Source organism: Littorina saxatilis, linkage group LG4, assembly GCF_037325665.1.
Source record: "Littorina saxatilis isolate snail1 linkage group LG4, US_GU_Lsax_2.0, whole genome shotgun sequence".
Lineage (NCBI taxonomy): Eukaryota > Metazoa > Mollusca > Gastropoda > Littorinimorpha > Littorinidae > Littorina > Littorina saxatilis.
Window position 1 is genome coordinate 22,391,876 of NC_090248.1, and position 19,938 is coordinate 22,411,813.

The window sequence follows — 19,938 nt, forward strand, 5'->3', positions numbered from 1 at the left end:
ATCTTTCGAATTTCTTTTACTGATTTAACTTTTTTCCCACAGAAGGTCGGAATGTCACAGACTGAACAATTTACATCGTTTATATCGACATTTCTTAAAAGGAGATGTACAGCTATTCGAACAACATTGTACTCAAGCAATCTATTTGCAGTGTAGCCAGTTCTTTCACACACTTCTTCATAGGTAGCAAAACGTCCATTCTCACACACATCGCTCACATACATTATACCACTTTTAATCCAATCCGCAAAAAAGAGTGGGTTTCCTTGACAAATTATATCTTTGTTGTTCCACAACAAACCGGAAACAGAATTACCATTATTATCGACTTGATTGTTATCAAGCCATGCCTTCAACACATCGGACCAAAATTCCGATTTAATACTGTCCAATCCTTTAAATGGTTTGCTATTAATGTTCGCAAAAAAACACTCAAAGCGACTCCCAAAACGGAAAAACAGTGCTTTTGGGAGCCATGACCATTTCTGGTCTTCATTAGACAGAGTTAGGTTCACAACCCAGCTTAACAAAAAGGAACACTGCATCTGACGCAAATCAATCATATTTAATCCACCCTGCTTTACTTCGTTACATAAAACAGTTCTTTTCACCTTTTCAAATGCTTTTCTGTTGCAGTCTTTTTTGCGCCACACGAAGCGAAACATTAACCTATTAATTTCAGTTAGAACGTCGTCTGGTACAATCAGCGCCTGCATTATATAGACAAAATGTGGCAGAATAAACGTTTTGAATACACAGACTTTACCAATAATGCTCAAATTCCTTTTCTCCCACACGCAGATGAGCCTTTTTGCAACATTCACTCTCTCTTCCCAATTCTCTTTCACTTTTGACGCACGCATATAATTACAGAAATACACACCTAGAATTTTCATTTTGTCTGTACATGCAAAACCGCAACACTCATTCCTGCAATTCTTCCGCGACCCAAACCACATTAGTTTGGATTTTTGGTGATTTATGTTCAAACCTGATATTTCTGAAAATTTACCAATCAAAGCCAGGGCTTGGAACATGTCATGTTCATCTTGCAAAAACAATGTAACATCATCAGCATACAACAATAATTTCAAAACTTTATTCATATCTCCGTTGTTCCATAATGACATACCCTTTATATTTTTGGCCTCTCGAATTTTGATTGCTAACAATTCAACTGCTAATACGAAGGCTAGTGCGGAAAAAGGACACCCTTGCCTTATTCCGGAATCAATATTAAAAAATTCAGATAACCAACCACAATAGTTTACACAACTTTTTGCGTTTTTCATCAAAACATTAACCCATTTCACAAAATCAGTTCCAAAACCAAATTTTTCAAACATCTTCAACATAAACTCTTTGGAGATGCAATCAAATGCATGAAAAAAGTCAATTGACACCATCAATCTAGGCTTATTATGTAAATCTGCATGTTCTAAAACATCATCAACTAATCGCAATAAGGTTGAGACACGTCTACCTTTTATATACCCAACTTGATCCTCATTCACAACACTCCCTACAACATCAGAGAGCCGAAGAGCTAAACATTTCGCTAATAACTTATAATCTGTATTGGTCAGTGAAATAGGTCTCCAATTCTTTAAATCATTTCTTGATAAATCCTTCCCTTTATGAATCAGTGTAATTGCCGCTTTACACTGTGAATTAGATAGAGTTCCATTCTTAAAAGCAGAGTTAAAAGACGCAAGTATATACCTTTTTAGGCTCCTCCAAAAAAACTTATAAAACTCAACTGTTAATCCATCAATTCCAGGCGCAGAACCATTATTCATACGCTTTAGAGCTGACAAAACTTCTCCTTCTACCACTTCCCCTTCACAGCTGTCTTTCTGCTGATCATTTATTTTTAAAACCTTTGTTCCATCCAAAAAAGTGTCAATTTTTAAGCTCATGTTTCCCTCATCAATTTTCCGTTTATACAAATCAGCAAAATACGTTTTTTGGACGAGAATAATATCTTCTTGCGTTGTAACAATTCGTCCGTTATCATCTTTTACACTTTCCATTATTTTTGCGTTTGCTCTCGCCTTTTCTAACCCAAGAAAAAAAGGTGTGTTCCTTTCACCCTGCTCGATCCATTTAACTCTTGCACGCACCTGTGCTGCACGAGATTTACGCTGCTCTAACAGTTCTAACTGCAGCTTGACCTTCTGCCGTTTACCTTGCGTTTGAATACAGTCAGGGGAGATCCCAAGGGTTTTATCCAACTCATTTAATTCACCATACAGTTTTGCAACATCATTTTTAATTTCAAAACTTTTAAACTTACTAAAATTTTGGGAAAAATCCTTGATTCTCATTTTCAATAATTCCCAACCAAGTTGACAATCCTCTTCATCATCAAGTTGAAATGTGTCAAACATTTTGTTCATTTGATCAACAAAGCTCACATCATGCAACAGAGAATTATTAAATTTCCAATAACCCTCTCCTCTTACGACATCAGATAGGACTCCGACAGTTATGAATTTATACTTTGATAGTGATGGCTTAATTACACAGAGAGTTGTTGATGAGGGAAGCAGGGTTTCATTTGCTAGTGCGCCCTGCGCCATTGGCGCATTAAATCTGAAAATGTCCCATCACAATTCCCTTCAGTGCGTCAAAGGGCGCATTGAGATTACCACTGCGCCACCAAATGTACACTTTACATCGGATTAAACACACACACACACACATGCACACGCACACACATACAGAAATAACACGATATAGCGGCTAATTCTCAGATGGCACCATATTGCACCTTTTTGCATCTTTGGCCAAAACGCGTACAGGCCTCTTTGGCGCTTCTTGCCTTCGACTATGTGCCATCGGAATTTGGTTGAGTGGGACAAATGTCCCATTGCCTTTTTCTCCTAGGCTAAACCCTGGGGAAGATACAGTGGAACCCCCATCCCCCTCCACTCAAACCCCCTCCACACACACCCTTCCACCCCCAATTTAAGAGTCCCCCATTTTCAGACCTTGCTTTTCAGATTTTGTTGTTAATAACGTTGGTAAATGTAGCTGATGGGGTCTATATGTCGACCAAAAGAGTGGGAATTTCCCTGCAGGTGGAATACCTGTAAGGGAATTCCCTGGGGTGGAGTTCCTGTAGCGTTTCGCTGAAATTCACTTGATGCTCAGGGACGTCGGTAGAATTTGATGTTTGTTTTTATCTTTTATGATATTTTTGAGAAATTTGAGTATGGTTTGCAATTTCTATTAAAAAAAAAGGTTGAATTGATAACTAAATGCCAGCAAATGAAGCTAAAATAAATTACTTGTAATAACGACATACTGCAAAGCGTCCGATAAGCATTTCACTTCCGTTTCACGCCATGGAGTTACTTCAAGCTTATGAGACACTATTTGATGAAGCAAGGTTTCCTTAACCAAATCCTTTCAAATTTTACGACGTTCTCGCCGAAGCATGTTAGCTTGGCTGAATGCCGCACGCGAATTCAGGAATTCTAACAGATTTTCCTGTGGAACCACCATTTTGGAAGGGGAAGTAACGCTAAGGTAACTCAAATCGGTTTACAGCAGTCATGCGCTAGGCTCAAGATTGAGCGCCATCATACTTTTCCTACAGGAACTCCACCCTGTGGGATTCCCTGTATCCTTGGTATACAGGGAATCCCCCCTACAGAAACTCCACCTACAGGGAAGCCCACTCTTTTGGTTGATATACACCCCTTCAGCGTAAATGTACCCGTATTTTAAGACTCCCACCTCCAGCCCCACCCCACCACACAGATCTGATTTTATCAAATTTTTCAAGGTCTCAAAAGGGGAGTTCCACTGTACCAGATATTCTGGTGATGTAAAAGTTGAGGAATAGTAAGGGCACACTCCACATTTAGCTTCACGAAGTTGCATCTTCATCATCTGGTTTGGGGGGGGGGGGGGGGGGGGGGGGGGGGGTTGCATTTGTATTATTTACGGTTACAGAAGCACATTTAACTAGAAGTCTCTTCTTCTTCTTCTTCGTTCATGGGCTTAGACTCCCACGTTCACTCATGTTTTTAGCACGAGTGGATTTTTACGTGTATGACCGTTTTTTACCCCGCCATTCAGGCAGCATACGCCGATTTCGGGGGAGGCATGCTGGGTACTTTTGTGTTTCTATAACCCACCGAACTCTGACATGGATTACAGGATCTTTTCCGTACGCACTTGGTCTTGTGCTTGCGTGTACACACGAAGGGGGTTAAGTCACTAGCAGGTCTGCACATAAGTTGACTTGGGAGATCGGAAAAATCTCCACTCTTAACCCACCAGGCGGCAGCGACCGGGATTCGAACTCACGACCTCCCGATTAGGAGGCCGACGTCTTACCACCACGCCACTGCGCCCGTCCGAAACTAGAAGTAGTATTGATAGACTTGTGACGGTTATTAATGAGTGTGTCAAGACATTTCTTTTCTTTTCCTTGGTGATACATGTACATCCTGATCTTATACTGCTCTTCGTATAAGTCTGCTCTAGCTGTTCAATTCTGCGATTTGTTATACTCTTTGTACGTTTCATTGATTTCATGTTTGGCATTGTAAAGCAGAAGAGAGAGAGAGAGGTGAGAGAAAAAAAGTGACACTCAGACAAGTGAGAGAGTACAAATGAGCCAATGTCAAAAGGTGCTGTGGGTACGCTAGGTATTTTATAAGTTCTGTAACTATTTACTGAATGTACACTCAGATGGAACTTTTGGTTTTTCTGAGAGATTAATGAATAAAGATGATCGCAGAGAAAAACCAAAGACTAACTATAAACAGTTAAAATTCTGCTCCTCATTCATTACGCAAATTAGTGCTTTTTAGGGACGTATTTTGACAAGGTGTTTGAGTACTCTCGATAGTTTTAGAAAAAATGCTAATAAGCTTTTTTCTGGGCAGTTGGATTTAAACCAAATGATTGCATGAACCCCAATACATAGTTCTGTGTGTTTTTCGTCCCATTTGTCCGCTTTTTACAGAAATTATTAAAGTTTGAAAATTGCGTGTCTAGCGTGACTCTTTGCGTCACAAAAACTCAAACTTTAAAAAAGCTTCCAAAAAATGTTGTTGTTCAACTAGATACACAAAAGAACCAGTTTTGAACAAAAACTGTCGGTGAAAAGGAAAAACAATGAAAATAACCACTATATTTTGAAGTTTGGTACCATTTCTGGCTAATTTAAGCTTTGTCGTCACAATGTCACACTAGACACTTTTTTATCAAATTTCATTTTTTTTCCACAAAATTTTTAATTTCTTTCTTTTATACGCTTTCACCTTGATTATATTTAATCTACACCCCAATACTCATATGCGAGCTCAGTAGAAATGAAAGTTCTAGAAAAAAAAAGGAAAAAATCAGGTTTATGTCCTTACATGCCACAAGAGACACTCGTCAAGCCTCAACTTAACGGCCAAATAACACAGCCGTTGTGAAAGATTTTCCCTTTTCTCCTTTAGAAACTATATACTGAATGTGTTAAGCAACTCAAAACACCAGTCATTTTACTTTGGATGTACTTTGATTTTCGAAGCTGTCAGACAGCACCTTTTGACATTGGCTCAAATAAAAAATATTTTTTAAAAAGTGAGAGGTGAAAGAGAATTTTTAGGTAAGAGCAAGAAGTGGGGCCATGCATTGGACTATAAAAAAGCCATTCATTGTCATACTCATTGTCATGCTACTTTCAGTAGTTAACACCATCATAGTCTCCAACTTTGTGAACTAAATTTGTTTTTTTAATTTGTCTACCTAATTACCAGGAGTTTTTTCCTTCTTTTTTTTTTACTAGGTTTTAAAATTATATAAAAGAAGGAAGGCATGGGGGGAGGAGGGGGGGGGGGTACTGTCACAGAGACAGAAATACACGCTCACACACACTAGCACATGTACACACACACTAGCACACACACAGACATACACAATGGGTGACAGTGTCTTAAATATATAATTGTTCTTTTTTATTCAGCGACAGCGTGGCTTCACTCACCTAAGCGGCGTGGACTATGTGCAAGAAGCAATCAACCTGGCCGCAGGTGTGCTGGCAAAGAAGGGTTTTACCAATGTGCGCTTGCAGGTGAGAATAACTTCAAGTGGAACTATAGGTTTGAGGGGTTGGAAATAGAAACGTTTCGTTCGGGGTGTTAGTGTGTTTGTTGTTGCTTCTTTGTAGGTGTGTGGGTGAGGAGATAAGGGGGATGTTTGTGTCAGTGTGTGTCATTGTCTCTGTATTTTTATGTATATATACATCATTTGTATTGGTTTTACTTGAGTATTTTTTTTTAGGATAGTTATTTAGTGGGGACCCCCCACGGGTTAGGGGGAGTCCCACATTGGTTGGGACGAGAAAGAATTTGCCCGATGCTCCCCAGCATGTCGTAAGAGGCGACTTACGGATTCTGTTTCTCCTTTTACCCTTGTTAAGTGTTTCTTGTATAGAATATAGTCAATTTTTGTAAAGATTTTAGTCAATCAATCAATCAATCAATGACGCTTATATCGCGCATATTCCGTGGGTACAGTTCTAGGCGCTCTGCAGTGATGCCGTGTGAGATGAAATTTTATACGGCCAGTAGATTGCAGCCATTTCGGCGCATATTTACCTTTCACGGCCTATTATTCCAAGTCACACGGGTATAGGTAGACAATTATTAACTGTGCCTAAGCAATTTTGCCAGGAAAGACCCTTTTGTCAATCGTGGGATCTTTAACGTGCACACCCAATGTAGTGTACACGGGGGGAGGGTTCGGACACCGAAGAGAGTCTGCACACAAAGTTGACTCTGAAATAAATTTCCGCCGAACCTGGGATCGAACTCACGCTGACAGCGGCCAATTGAATACAAATCCAGCGCGCTACCAACTGAGCAATATCCCCGCCCCCTCAAGCAGTATGTAAGAAATGTTAAGTCCTTTGTACTGGAAACTTGCATTCTCCCAGTAAGGTAATATATTGTACTACGTTGCAAGCCCCTGGAGCAAATTTTTGATTAGTGCTTTTGTGAACAAGAAACAATTGACAAGTGGCTCTATCCCATCTTCCCCCTTCCCCCGTCGCGATATAACCTTCGTGGTTGAAAACGACGTGAAACACCAAATAAAGAAAGAAAGAAAGAAAGATTTAGTAGGGTTATTCACCTATTAATTTATAAATTAAATGTATTTTAGTGTGTGCACTTTGCTATTGTACATTGCCGTGAGCTCCGGTGAGTAAGGGCGATTATGATAAATATTCATTATTATTATCATTATTATTGTGTTTCACAGTTTAGGTCCCTCAAGGTAGTCATCATTATCATCATGCCACTGCTGACATGACAAACCATTCTCTTTGTCTTTTCACTGGACAACTAGACAGGTGATCTGACGGCAGACCTGTCATCACTGCCAGCAGTCTCCTGCCTGCGATGCAAGTACAGGGTGTGTGTTGACAAAGGAACGTACGACGCCATCAGCCTGACACCAGGGGGAGCCAAGGAGGAGCGGGAAGCTTACCGACGCAACGTCCGAAGTCTCCTTCAGCCTGACGGACTTTTTCTCATCACATCATGCAACTGGACCAAACAGGAGCTGATGGACTTCTTCCAGCCAGGTACGGTGGAACCCCCCTTTTAAGACACACACACACACCCCCCTCCCCGCCCAATTTCAGGCTTCCTCCTTTTTAAGACCATGATTTTTCTGATTTTCTGTTCATAACCTCTGTGATTTTACCCCCGTTTTAAGACTCCCTTCTTTTTTAAGACCTGATTTTCGCAGATTTTTGTTGTATCAACTTTTCACTAGTATTTTGTGCTGTAATGTGATAGCTTTAATTCTTATTGATGAGTTTTTCCCTGTTTTCTGTTTTTCAGATTTCAAGCTGGCCAGTGAGATTCGTACACCTTCATTTCAGTTTGGAGGCAAAGTGGGCAGATCAGTCACATCTCTTATTTTTTCCTGAAATCGATTTTTACAAAGCAGCTATGGATAGAGAGAGAGTGTGTGTGTGTGTGTGTGTTTTATTTCAATGCGTGAGGGAGGTTAATGCTTCATGAGAAAACTATAAAAGGAAGTTGATCAATAAAATTGAAAAGTCCGGGTTACCTTGCACTTTCCCTTGTGTGTGTGTGTGTGTGTGTGTGTGTGTGTGTGTGTGTGAATGTGTGCGAGTACCTACCTTAAAAAGAATATATGTAATGGTACATTTTTAGAGTAGTGTATGAAAATCCGCATTTATTTTGCAACCATGGGGTAGTTCTAAGCTTCTTTGGACTAGGGCAGCAGACTGCTAAAAAGTGTGTGTGTGTGTGAAAACTCAACTTGCAATGCAAAGAATGTTAGTACATGTAGCACATTATTCAAAGTTATTTTGTCCTCTTTGAGTGACCAGTAGAGCATTGATCGTGAACATTTTTGGGGAAAGTGTGAGGAATAATGACAATATTTTCATGTTTCTTTCTCACAAGTCGGAGGAAGCGGTTTGAGGAAGGTTGTGGTGATGGCGGGAGGTGGGTGGAGGATGGTGTTTTCTTTTGATCAATTGATTCTTGACTGGGTTGGGCCCATAAAATGTCCGGTGTTTTATCACGCAGGGGGAGGGTGTGCAGAAGGGGTGGTGGTGGCTGATCAAATTTCCATACACACACACTCATACTCAACTCATGTTGTCGACTTTCATTCCAACAAATGCACGCTGACTTTCATTCCAACAAATGCACGCTGACTTTCATTCCAACAAATGCACGCTGACTTTCATTCCAACAAATGCACGCTGACTTTCATTCCAACAAATGCACGTACACTTATATTTCACACAACATGTATTTCAAAACTCTTCTCACAAATGGCTTCAGACATGGGCTTGATACTTCTCTGACGGCAAAGCAATCTCACCCCCTACCAGCACAAAATCCGTCAACAATAACCAATACAGTACTGTTATGACAAAGTAATTGTATAGATCCAATTTCCGCTACATGCATCTGAAATACGCCTGGATAGATAGTCATAGATAACTGGATGATTAGTACTGAATTTTGTCTTTCTGTTAAGGTATAACTATTGTGGGTTTTGTTTATTGAAGTCTGAATCCATCAGATGATAAAAGTGTACAGTAAATCACTACAGAGGGCTGGAAACAAGCAGAAACTGAAAAGAAAACTACCATGATCTATTTCATACAAGAAATCTCCTTTTGAGAAATATACTTAGTTTACATCACCCCACGACAACAAACAAACAAATAAGTATTGTGTGTGTATATGTTCAAGGTTACTAACCAGGCAGACACAAATATGAAATATCACCCCCCACGTATCCTATTCAGAACCTAAAAAGAAACCATCTCCAAATGAATAAACAAACACCAATCCCCGATTTTCAAAACATGAACATAACCCAGCATAACCAAATCAACAATCCAAAACTATGACCTCTTGCAAGTTTCTCTACTCCTGGCTTTTTGACTTATTCTGCATTTTTTTTATTTGCTTATTAAAACGTTTGCTTTACCAACAAACATGTTAACAGTCGCCTAAAATCTCGGCAAGATTCAAGTGCATTTAATTTTAACCCCCCCCCCCCCCCCCCCTAATATTGAAAATTGCTGATCCTGGTACCCTTTGGGCAGCTAATGTGTAGTCTAAAATATGTGAAATCACAAAATGTTGCAGGCTACAGAATTAAGATATTTTTGTTCACAATATAGCTCCAACATGCAAAACTAATTGCACAAAAGCAGTAGTACAATTACCAGTGCACACAAAAAGTAATTACAATACACAACAGAAGGAAAAAACGCTTTCCTAGTTCATTACAGAGCAAAGACGATGTGAGAGGTTGAAAATGCAAGCGGCAAATTCATTTCCCTTTTTCCAGAGACGGGTATAATTTCCCTTCGTATCTTACCTCCTTCCCAAATTTATTTCACAGTTATGAACAAAGAAAAAGTATGCAGCTTATATGATGGGTGCAAATACAACTAATACTAATAACTGATACACCAAAACACCATGAGAAATTCTGTTTATAGCTGAGGCAAAACAAGCAAGAGAACAGCTAATCACTTATATGTCAAACTCCAACATGCACAAAAAAGTTTAAACTGAACAGCCTTTTTTTTAATATTTCATCAGCTATCACCACTTCATTGGATTCTCTCGAAACAAAAAATGTTGACCTGTCTGCCTTTCTTTCCTCAAAATTGGAAATCTCTATAAAATTTCAGCTGTTTCTCTTGTGTTTAATACAAAACTGTTGTTCATGTAACAGAATTTCTTTAATTCAACATTTTCTGTAAAAATGAGAGGCTGTTCAGTTTATACAAATCAGAAAGTTACTTCCACAAAATACTCATAACTTCTACTAAACTAAAATAACACACACCAGATAACAACTTTTTTTTATGTAACTAATATTATAAGAATAAGATTATGAGAAAAGGGAGCAACTATTTTATCATACAATGGAAATACTTGACCGATTTTAAATCAATTATCTGCATGTTAGATTCTACAGCAAAACACATCACCGACAGCTTACTTTTCACAAGAAAAAGTGCACAAAACGATTCACTGGAAGTCTTTCTTTCTTTATTTGGTGTTTAACGTCGTTTTCAACCACGAAGGTTATATCGCGACGGGGAAAGGGGGGAGAGCCACTTGTCAATTGTTTCTTGTTCACAAAAGCACTAATCAAAAATTTGCTCCAGGGGCTTGCAACGTAGTACAATGTATTACCTTACTGGGAGAATGCAAGTTTCCAGTACAAAGGACTTAACATTTCTTACATACTGCTTGACTAAAATCTTTACAAAAATTGACTGTATTCTATACAAGAAACACTTAACAAGGGTAAAAAGAGAAACAGAATCCGTTAGTCGCCTCTTACGACATGCTGGGGAGCATCGGGTAAATTCTTCCCCCTAACCCGCGGGGGGTATTCACTGGAAGTCCATATACAATTACAAATACACTAGTTTAAAGTCACACCTTAGCAACCATGCTATGACTGTAGTGCTATTCATCAAAAGCTGAGGAAAACGTTAATCCATATTCCCTACATGTGTATGCTGCAAAATGCAGTCGAGTCGTCTCCGAAGAGAATTTTCCACGAAGAGAATTTTCCAATTACGTATTCAAACCACAAAAAAAGCAATCAAGAAAAAACAGTTTAACACAAGAAAGTCATATTTCATGCAAGGTTTAAGATGACCACTATCAACTAATATAACACTTTTTTCTGATTGCAGCAAACTAATTAATAATGATTAACAAAAGATTATAACTTGCTATCAAGACATCAAATATTTTTTTCCCCGTACTGTGGGTAATATAGATAAAACACTGTCCTTTTATTTCCAACAAGAAAATTGGTTCAATATTTTCCAAGAGAAAAAATGATACAGGTAACGAGACTTGAGAGTCAAGACAAAACGGGAAAAAACAATATTTCATAGCAAATATCTCCCACAAAGGGGGAAAAGAAAGCAATTAGTCGTATCCTCAAAAGTGAAAGTTATTTTTATGTTGGGGAAAAATTCTTCATAATCTATAGAAGATACAAAACAATTTCACAGCTTTGTACAAATGCAGCATTATTGTTATCTCTTGGGTTTATCCTTCAAGACAACTTGCCACTAGAAAACTTTTTTTTCATCAGGAAAGGGAGATGAATCAAGATAGAAACTGCGTCTTTTACCGATTTATGTATGAAACTCAACCCGAAGGCAGTTTCTTTTTATGTCGCCATTGCCCATAACAATTTTTATTTCATTATAATCTGGGCACGTGATTCTCTTCGTCACATTCAGAAATATTTTGTTCAGCCTTGCAGCTTCCTCAATAAATTTCATGTTGATGAACTGGGTATGCTTCCACTTCATATGATTCTCTTTCCTTATTCATCGTAAAAGCAAGTCTCTGAAGTCATGTGTGGACTTCGTGAATTGAGTAGCGTTTTAGAATGTAGAACTGGAGTCTCCTATACGAAGCCTTCCGGTCAAGAGCTAGCCTCTGGCTGCTCAACCGGGCTCCTGGGTACAAAATTGTACATTGTGTTTTTACCGCGAGAAAACTGCGGCGAGTTTCTCGAAAGAATTGCGAATCCTTTTACCCGCCTTAGTCAATAGTACCTTCTGCCTCATTTCTGACATTAGAAAAACCAAGCAAAACTGCATGCGTGTCACTCACTCTAAAACAGATAAAAGATAACTGAACAGGAAAAAAACAATATTCACCCAAAATATTCATAACAAAAGAACACACATCTTGTAACATGTTTTCTTTTCAAGTTTGATGGAAATTTGCTTCCCTACTTTACTGGGAAGAAAGTAGCTCTTGCTCCTACAATCATTTCAAATCAGGTGTAGCCCATGTGTCTCCCAATACGTTGAAGTCAATTTCACCGTTTTTTTCAACGTCTGGTACTTCAGCACCAAACAAGTCTTAACCCAGCAGATAAACAATGAAACTCAGCAGCTTTTTCTTTGTAATATTGTTACTTTCTCCAAGAAATCATGCTCTTTTTTTCTACTTTAGTTTCTTAGAACCATCGTAGCTTGGATGTATTTTAAATTCCAATGTAAATTGTTTCTTCCTTTGGTTTACAAAATCAACAATGCAAAGCTGATTTGAAGGGAGAAAAAGCCAGAGTCCGACTTTGTCTGTGATCTGCTGAAGCCATTACCCGCTTCCTGGAGACCAGATAAGCTCGCCCATCTTTCCACACACATTCCACTTGCCATGTCATTTGCACACACACACACACAAAAACACGTCTCAAGATCATAAAACAAATATGAAATGTACAAAAATAATACATTTCTTTGTGTAAAGTCACTCAAAAATAAATCAACAACGCCATCCACACATACACACAGTTGCTAGCTTTCTGTTCGTACATGCTTTGACGCAGTCGGCAGCGTAGAGAAAAATTGTTTTCCCACTTCGTAGCTTTCACCTCTTTGGCTTCTGATTTGCACCTGTCAAAAACCACATCGTTCCAAACTCCTGGTGGAAACAGTGGCGGTGGCGGCAGCTGTATTTTTCTTTTTTTTCCTGTCAATCTGATTCAGGCATCACCAGCCACACACTCGGCCAGAAAAACGCTCACCCTGGCAGGAGCGCAGAATGTAACGTCAACAGTTTGAAGCGCAATCACCGCCAGGGCAAACGTTCTCCAGTGAAAAGCGTCCTTGGTGAAAAAAACGAGTGAAAAAATAAATGCACATAAAGGGCAAAAGCACCCTTCACTGTCAGCCTGTCCGCGGCGGTAGGGCGGACAACCTGAGCATGTCAAAAAGGAGACCGCGCGGGCGGCTGAAAAACAGTCACCGCCGTCCCCCCGCGAACAACGAGGATAAAGGGTCTGGCCTACCAACATCCCATCATGCCTCAGCACGGCAGCAGTGTACAGGTATCAGCTGTGTGTTGTAGTTCTCCCCCTCTGCTCGTGAACAGTCGGTGGATGAGGAAATGTGGGCAACTCTTGAGATAACAACGGCAGCACTTTTTTGTTTCTTTTTTTTTCTTCTCCCCCTCTCTCGAGTCCACATAATTATTCACCGGTGCTGCTTGTTTGTTTTTGTTTTTTAGTGGACACTTGGTAAGTAACAAACAATAAACACCATGTTGATTCACACGTCACTGTCAACAGAATGCTGTGAGAATCTGTGTCGGTTTTTATTCTCCTTGGAGCTAAGAGTGGCGAGTGTAAGAGTCAAGCTGCAAAAGTCACTGCTGCAACATCATCACAGCAAAGTGGCTTCAAAGTCAATGTTTCTTTTCTCCAGTTCGCAGCTCCTAGCTCCTTTTTTCTGTTTTTTTTATTATTTCATTGGTCACTTGTACATATGGTTTAGTCCTCAAACCCAGCTTTTTTGTTTCTTAAATCCATTTTATTTATTTGTACATGTCTTGCCACCCATGGTTTCCAATTTTATGTGGTTTGTCATCCGATTTTGTCATTTATCAGCCCCTACGGGCAAGTGAACAGTCCCTTTTTCTTGTCAAACTAGCAAGGCCTTTGAAGCGCCACACGGAATAACAATAGGCAACCTGCTAGCCAGGCCTATCTGTGTGCAGTGTATTGCCATAAAGCAGGCTTATCAAGTTATTTCATTCATCTGCTTTCAAACTTTTATCATAAACACATATTTGTTATTGCCTTCTTGGACTGAACATTATTATTCATTTTTTTCAGGTTAAGTACTTTAAATTTGATTATTTCTTCTGACCTCTTCGATGACAATCCCAGCCAACCCACCATGAAGAAAGAAATGAGAATCTCAGCGAGGAATTGAGCCCTCTGATCACAGAAAATTCAGCCCTCTAAGACAAGCCTGGCCAGCTGGATGGTAAGAGTACCGAGCCATGTAACGAGAAAAACAGTAATGCCCATATGGACGTCAGGGTGAACTGGTGGATCCCTTTCTGAACGCCAGCAACAGAAAATCTTCGGCTCTTAACAGCTAAAGAAATTCTGTTGCTTTGGTAAATAACAAAATTTTAAAAAACTTCTGATCTTAGTAAAGCAGCACAAAAATTCACCCCTCTCCCCAACCCCACTTGATTTTGAACTCTTCTCTGGAGACAGTGTAAACGACTTGGAATCCGATTCCCCAGAGAAAAGTTGAAAAGCATTTTTGTTGCTGCTGCCCTGGTTTGAGTAGCGCGCTGGTCAACCCACCTCCCTTACTTTCCACACAGTGCGGGTAACCTCTCCCCTCTCCGTGTTGGTTGTTACGCAGAGAATAGCCAATGCACAACAACAGCGACAAAGACGACAGAAGTTTCTGAGCACTATAATTGCGTTGCAGTAGGCTGGAAACTAGGCGCTGACCTCCGGGCCGTTTTGTCCAGACACATCGTTTTCCGCGTATCCTTTTGGCTCCACCTTCTCATCTTCCTTTTTCTCCACCTTCTCATCTTCCTTTTCCTTTTCCTCCTCCTCCTTTTCCTCCTCATCCTCTTCTTCCTCCTCATCTTCCTCCTCCTCCTCATCAGCATCATCTTCAGCTTCATCTTCAGCATCATCTTCAACATCTTCGTTGCCATCCTCAGCGTCCTCGAAGACCTCTGGCTGTTCCGTATCATCCTTCTCCTTCTGTTCCTTCTTGTCTCCTCCAGATTTGTTTCCCCTGTGTGCCATGAATACAAGTATTAGAACTATTTCCAGGCAGGTGCAGGACTAACATAACAAAAACGTGAAAAACCTGAAAGGTCCAGGGTCCACGGTGGCGCCCCCCAGAAGCTGAGGCTTCTTTTATTATATTATTTTGTAGGATCAAAGAACAAAGTTTTACTTTAAGAAACCGGATTTTCCGGTTTAACCGGAAAGGTGTTAGCCCTGTAGGTGACAAAATATTTACAGAAGTGACAGGAACATAAGAAAAGAAACAATACACTTTCTCTTCCATAAATGAAACCGCAAACCTTCAGCCACAAATGGAAAAACCCCCCTTAAAGTTATTTCAATTCAAAACCTTTTTCCTCTGAACATCGCATGTGTAACAGAATACATTACCAAGTTCAGTCTTGCTTTTCATATAAGCCTCTTATACCCACTACAATAAATATATTCTGATCAGCCTTGTGTGATATTCAAGAAAAATGCATACAAGTAACTTTACACTTTCACTCAATTATCGTCCTGCAACTGATATGATACTAACTCAAAACTCAGGATTTTACTGTTCTTAAAAAAAAAAAAAAGGAAAATTGCTTCATAAACTCACACAGCAGATGCATCCACAGTGACGCCCCTTCCCTTGGAGGTGGCCTTGGCCCCGCGACCCCTGCCAGGTCGTACTGTCACACGCACGGGTCTACGCACCATGCGCGCACCACGAACAGCACCACGCATGTTGTACATGCCTCTCATTGGTGGCTGTAAACAAACAGTCAAGTCTTACACTCCAAGTAGACATTCTTGCAAGGGTGTAAGGGATAAACATTTTGCATATGTTTTGCTGTGCTTTTTTTGAACATTCTTCAATGAATCTTTACCATGGCATTCAATTCTTTAAAAACAAGAAGGGCAAAGCCCATACGACTCACATGCTTTACACATTTTTCCTACCAAAATACATGTGACCTTGACCCAAGGTCAAGGTCATCCAAGGTCATGCAACACAAAGCTGTTAATTCAAGACATAGGAAGTACAATGGTGCTTTTTGGCTCTTTCTACCATGAGATATGGTCACTTTTAGTGGTTCACTACCTTATTTTCGTCACATTTCATAAGGGTCAAAGTGACCTTGACCTTGATCATATGTGACCAAATGTGTCTCATGATGAAAGCATAACATGTGCCCCACATAATTTTTAAGTTTGAAACAGTTATCTTCCATAGTTCAGGGTCAAGGTCACTTCAAAATATGTATACAATCCAACTTTGAAGAGCTCCTGTGACCTTGACCTTGAAGCAAGGAAAACCAAACTGGTATCAAAAGATGGGGCTTACTTTGCCCTACATATCATATATAGGTGAGGTATTGAATCTTAAAAACTTCAGAGAAAATGGGAAAAATGTGAACAAGAAGGGCAAAGCCCATACGACTCACATGCTTTACACATTTTTCCTACCAAAATACATGTGACCTTGACCCAAGGTCAAGGTCATCCAAGGTCATGCAACACAAAGCTGTTAATTCAAGACATAGGAAGTACAATGGTGCTTATTGGCTCTTTCTACCATGAGATATGGTCACTTTTAGTGGTTCACTACCTTATTTTGGTCACATTTCATAAGGGTCAAAGTGACCTTGACCTTGATCATATGTGACCAAATGTGTCTTATGATGAAAGCATAACATGTGCCCCACATAATTTTTAAGTTTGAAACAGTTATCTTCCATAGTTCAGGGTCAAGGTCACTTCAAAATATGTATACAATCCAACTTTGAAGAGCTCCTGTGACCTTGACCTTGAAGCAAGGTAAACCAAACTGGTATCAAAAGATGGGGCTTACTTTGCCCTATATATCATATATAGGTGAGGTATTCAATCTCAAAAACTTCAGAGAAAATGGGAAAAATGTGTAAAATAGCTGTTTTTTAGGCAACATTTATGGCCCCTGCGACCTTGACCTTGAAGCAAGGTCAAGATGCTATATATGTTTTTTGGGGCCTTGTCATCATACACCATCTTGCCAAATTTGGTACTGATAGACTGAATAGTGTCCAAGAAATATCCAACGTTAAAGTTTTCCGGACGGACGTCCGGACGGACGGACGGACGGACGGACGGACGACTCGGGTGAGTACATAGACTCACTTTTGCTTCGCATGTGAGTCAAAAATAGCTGTTTTTTAGGCAACATTTATGGCCCCTGCGACCTTGACCTTGAAGCAAGGTCAAGATGCTATGTATGTTTTTTGGGGCCTTGTCATCATACACCATCTTGCCAAATTTGGTACTGATAGACTGAATAGTGTCCAAGAAATATCCAACGTTAAAGTTTTCCGGACGGACGTCCGGACGGACGGACGGACGACTCGGGTGAGTACATAGACTCACTTTTGCTTCGCATGTGAGTCAAAAAAAAACCATGACACAAAAAAAAGTAGCCTGACATTTTACTTGTCTGTCAGTATTAAGGAAATACATCACACACACACACACTTTCACTTGACAAATTCTGATCTCCCTTGGAAACCTCCACACTATAATCTGCTGAAACTGTTTTCAATAAATAGGTGAAAAGTGAAAAAATGAAAATCAGACTCACAGCATATCCTCGTCCTGTGATGAAGGTCGGGGGTCTGCCACGGAGAGGGCGAGTTGGCATGTATCCTCGAGAAGGGCCCATACCTCTGCACAGACACAACATTTGGCTTACAAAGAGCAGCATTCTCTCACCTATCTCACAACTTCAAATTCTCATCTCCATGCGCAACCCAAAACAACCAGAAGACATGATTTTCCTTTCTTATACAAATCAGACATGTGGTCGGTTACTCAGTCATTGGAAGGTTACAAGCAAGAGATATGAGAGTTTTTTTTCCCAAGAACAGAGGCTGATCAACGGGTCTTTCACAAACTACACCAGTGAAGAGAATCGGTCAAAAACAGATCATAGAGAAGCTTCAAAATACCGTTACGGCCTCTCATGGCCTTTTATCTACTGCCACATAGTTGATGTTTTACAGGTCCGACTAGGTAAGTAGAACCACCCTGAGACATCCCCCCCCCCCCCCCCCCCCCCCCCCAACCGAACTTTCAGACTTCTCTGTTAATATTTTTTGTTCACATTGTATGTAAATTTACCTCCCTTTCTTTGATCAGATTTTCTTATGATTTTAAGCAGCCTTTAAAATTAAATGAGAGTTCCACTCTATAAAAGTTCAGATCCACTGGGATTCCTTCTCCTCGGAATCCTCAGTGACCTTTTGCAACCTCAGTGACCTTACCCTCAGTGACCTTAACCCTTCACTGACCTTTGCATGGACCTTTGCATGCCCGGTCCCTCCCTGCCTCTCCAGCTGCCCACAACCACTCCAGCGATCTCCAGCTGTCCGCCACGACTGTCCACAGGACTGCGACCTACAGCAACAGTTACCACCTGACTGTTAGTGTTAGCACTTCATGCAACAATGCTGTAAGCAACAGTACCGCATCAACGGTCACAATATTTATACACACATGTGCTACATCATTATGACCCACCACATTGTCTCACTGAAAATGTCCACTCAGCACTTTTACTACATTCTACAGTATCCGACAATGATATGACTCCTGACACGTACATACTGCCAAGTGGAAGTTAAAAAGCAACAGTTTTAAGAATCAGGGCCTAGCATTGGAAGAAGTGAGTTCAGCTTACAAAGGCGGGGGTCTGGGGGCAGCAGGAGGCCCCCAGTGGGGCCCAGGGTCAAAGCCCCTGGTGGGAGTTCGGGGGGCTTTGAAGATTTTTGGGGGATTTTTCATCTAAGATGAGCCCTCCCCAAGAAGATTGAGCAACCAAATTATGCCTTCACCAACAAGCAAAACACAGACAGAAAACAAGAAAACAGAATCTTGTGTTATTTGGTCTAAAAGTGCTTACCTTCTTCAAACAAACACAATGTCACAAAATGTCAGCATTGTCACTCCTTGTCTTAAAGTTGTTGAAAACTATACACACTAGGCATGTCTTTAGCACAAATAATGTCCCTCCTTTGCTTGAGTTGAAAATGTTGAAAACTATACACAGAAAACGAATTGAAGTTAAAAACTATACACACTAGAAATGTCTTTAGCAGATGCCGTCAGATGATCCTTCTTGGCTTATTGTTGTTTTTTTAAAAAGATTCAAGCTAGAACTGCTTGGCCTTGCTCTTTGAAGTACAGCCATTCCCACTTCCAGGAATACCTGGATTCTTTGTCACTGAATGGCTGACCACGTTCCATGTTCAAGATTGTCACTTCATGACATTGTTTTACAAGTCTAGAGACACAACACACCAGCACAAAGCATGCTCGCGCGATGCCAGAGAAAGTGTGTGCTAAAGCAAGCTATCAAACCGATTGAGAATTGAACCGAACGGCGCACAAAACAAAAGCTGAGACTGTTTGGGTACACCGTTTGGGAATAACAGGTTTTTGCATTTCGGCGTACACCAAATCGAGTTCCGCGTACTGGAGATGTCATTTCGGCGTAAAGTACGCCGAACGGCTTACAATGCTAGGCCCTGAAGAATAAAAGTAAGCTATTTCGGGAGCGGTTTTCTTTCAGGAAAGGCTATCAAACAACACCTCTATTGCCTGTTACATAGGTATTCCATAATTTTTGTTTTTCATTTCTTCTTTTTAAACTCATCAAGGCACATTAAAACAAAAATGACATAGTTACCCAATAATCTTTGCATTTTTCAGCAAGTTCAGTGAGTACATAGAAAGGTAAAAGATAATTCAACAGAACAGTGTAAATACTGCAACAGAAGAGGAAAAGGGGTAAAATAAGGTTGA

The 19,938-nt window shown here is 40.2% G+C and overlaps 3 protein-coding genes across 6 annotated transcripts in view; 2 read left to right on the forward strand and 1 right to left on the reverse strand.

The window, feature by feature from the left end:
- Positions 1-9,077, forward strand: part of LOC138964244 (EEF1A lysine methyltransferase 2-like) — a 17,040-nt gene extending 7,963 nt beyond the window's left edge. For both annotated transcript variants that reach the window (XM_070336147.1, XM_070336146.1), the window contains exons 4-6: positions 5,975-6,082; positions 7,360-7,597; positions 7,860-9,077. In XM_070336147.1, the coding sequence (XP_070192248.1) occupies positions 5,975-6,082; positions 7,360-7,597; positions 7,860-7,948 (435 nt within the window). In that variant the 3' untranslated portion in view covers positions 7,949-9,077. The remainder of the gene's footprint in view (positions 1-5,974; positions 6,083-7,359; positions 7,598-7,859) is intronic.
- Positions 1-19,938, forward strand: part of LOC138964245 (uncharacterized) — a 421,872-nt gene that overhangs the window by 331,652 nt on the left and 70,282 nt on the right. The gene's annotated exons all lie outside the window — the stretch shown is intronic.
- The window catches only part of LOC138964240 (constitutive coactivator of PPAR-gamma-like protein 1), a 32,344-nt gene continuing 21,195 nt past the window's right edge, over positions 8,790-19,938 (reverse strand). For 2 of the 3 annotated variants that reach the window (XM_070336138.1, XM_070336137.1), the window contains exons 13-16: positions 18,426-18,531; positions 17,717-17,801; positions 15,722-15,873; positions 8,790-15,124 (exon numbers count right to left, since the gene is read on the reverse strand). In XM_070336138.1, coding sequence (XP_070192239.1) covers positions 14,815-15,124; positions 15,722-15,873; positions 17,717-17,801; positions 18,426-18,531 — 653 coding nt within the window. In that variant the 3' untranslated portion in view covers positions 8,790-14,814. Of the gene's footprint in view, positions 15,125-15,717; positions 15,874-17,716; positions 17,802-18,425; positions 18,532-19,938 lie in introns of those variants that run through there. The other variant, XM_070336139.1, reaches the window with a different exon arrangement.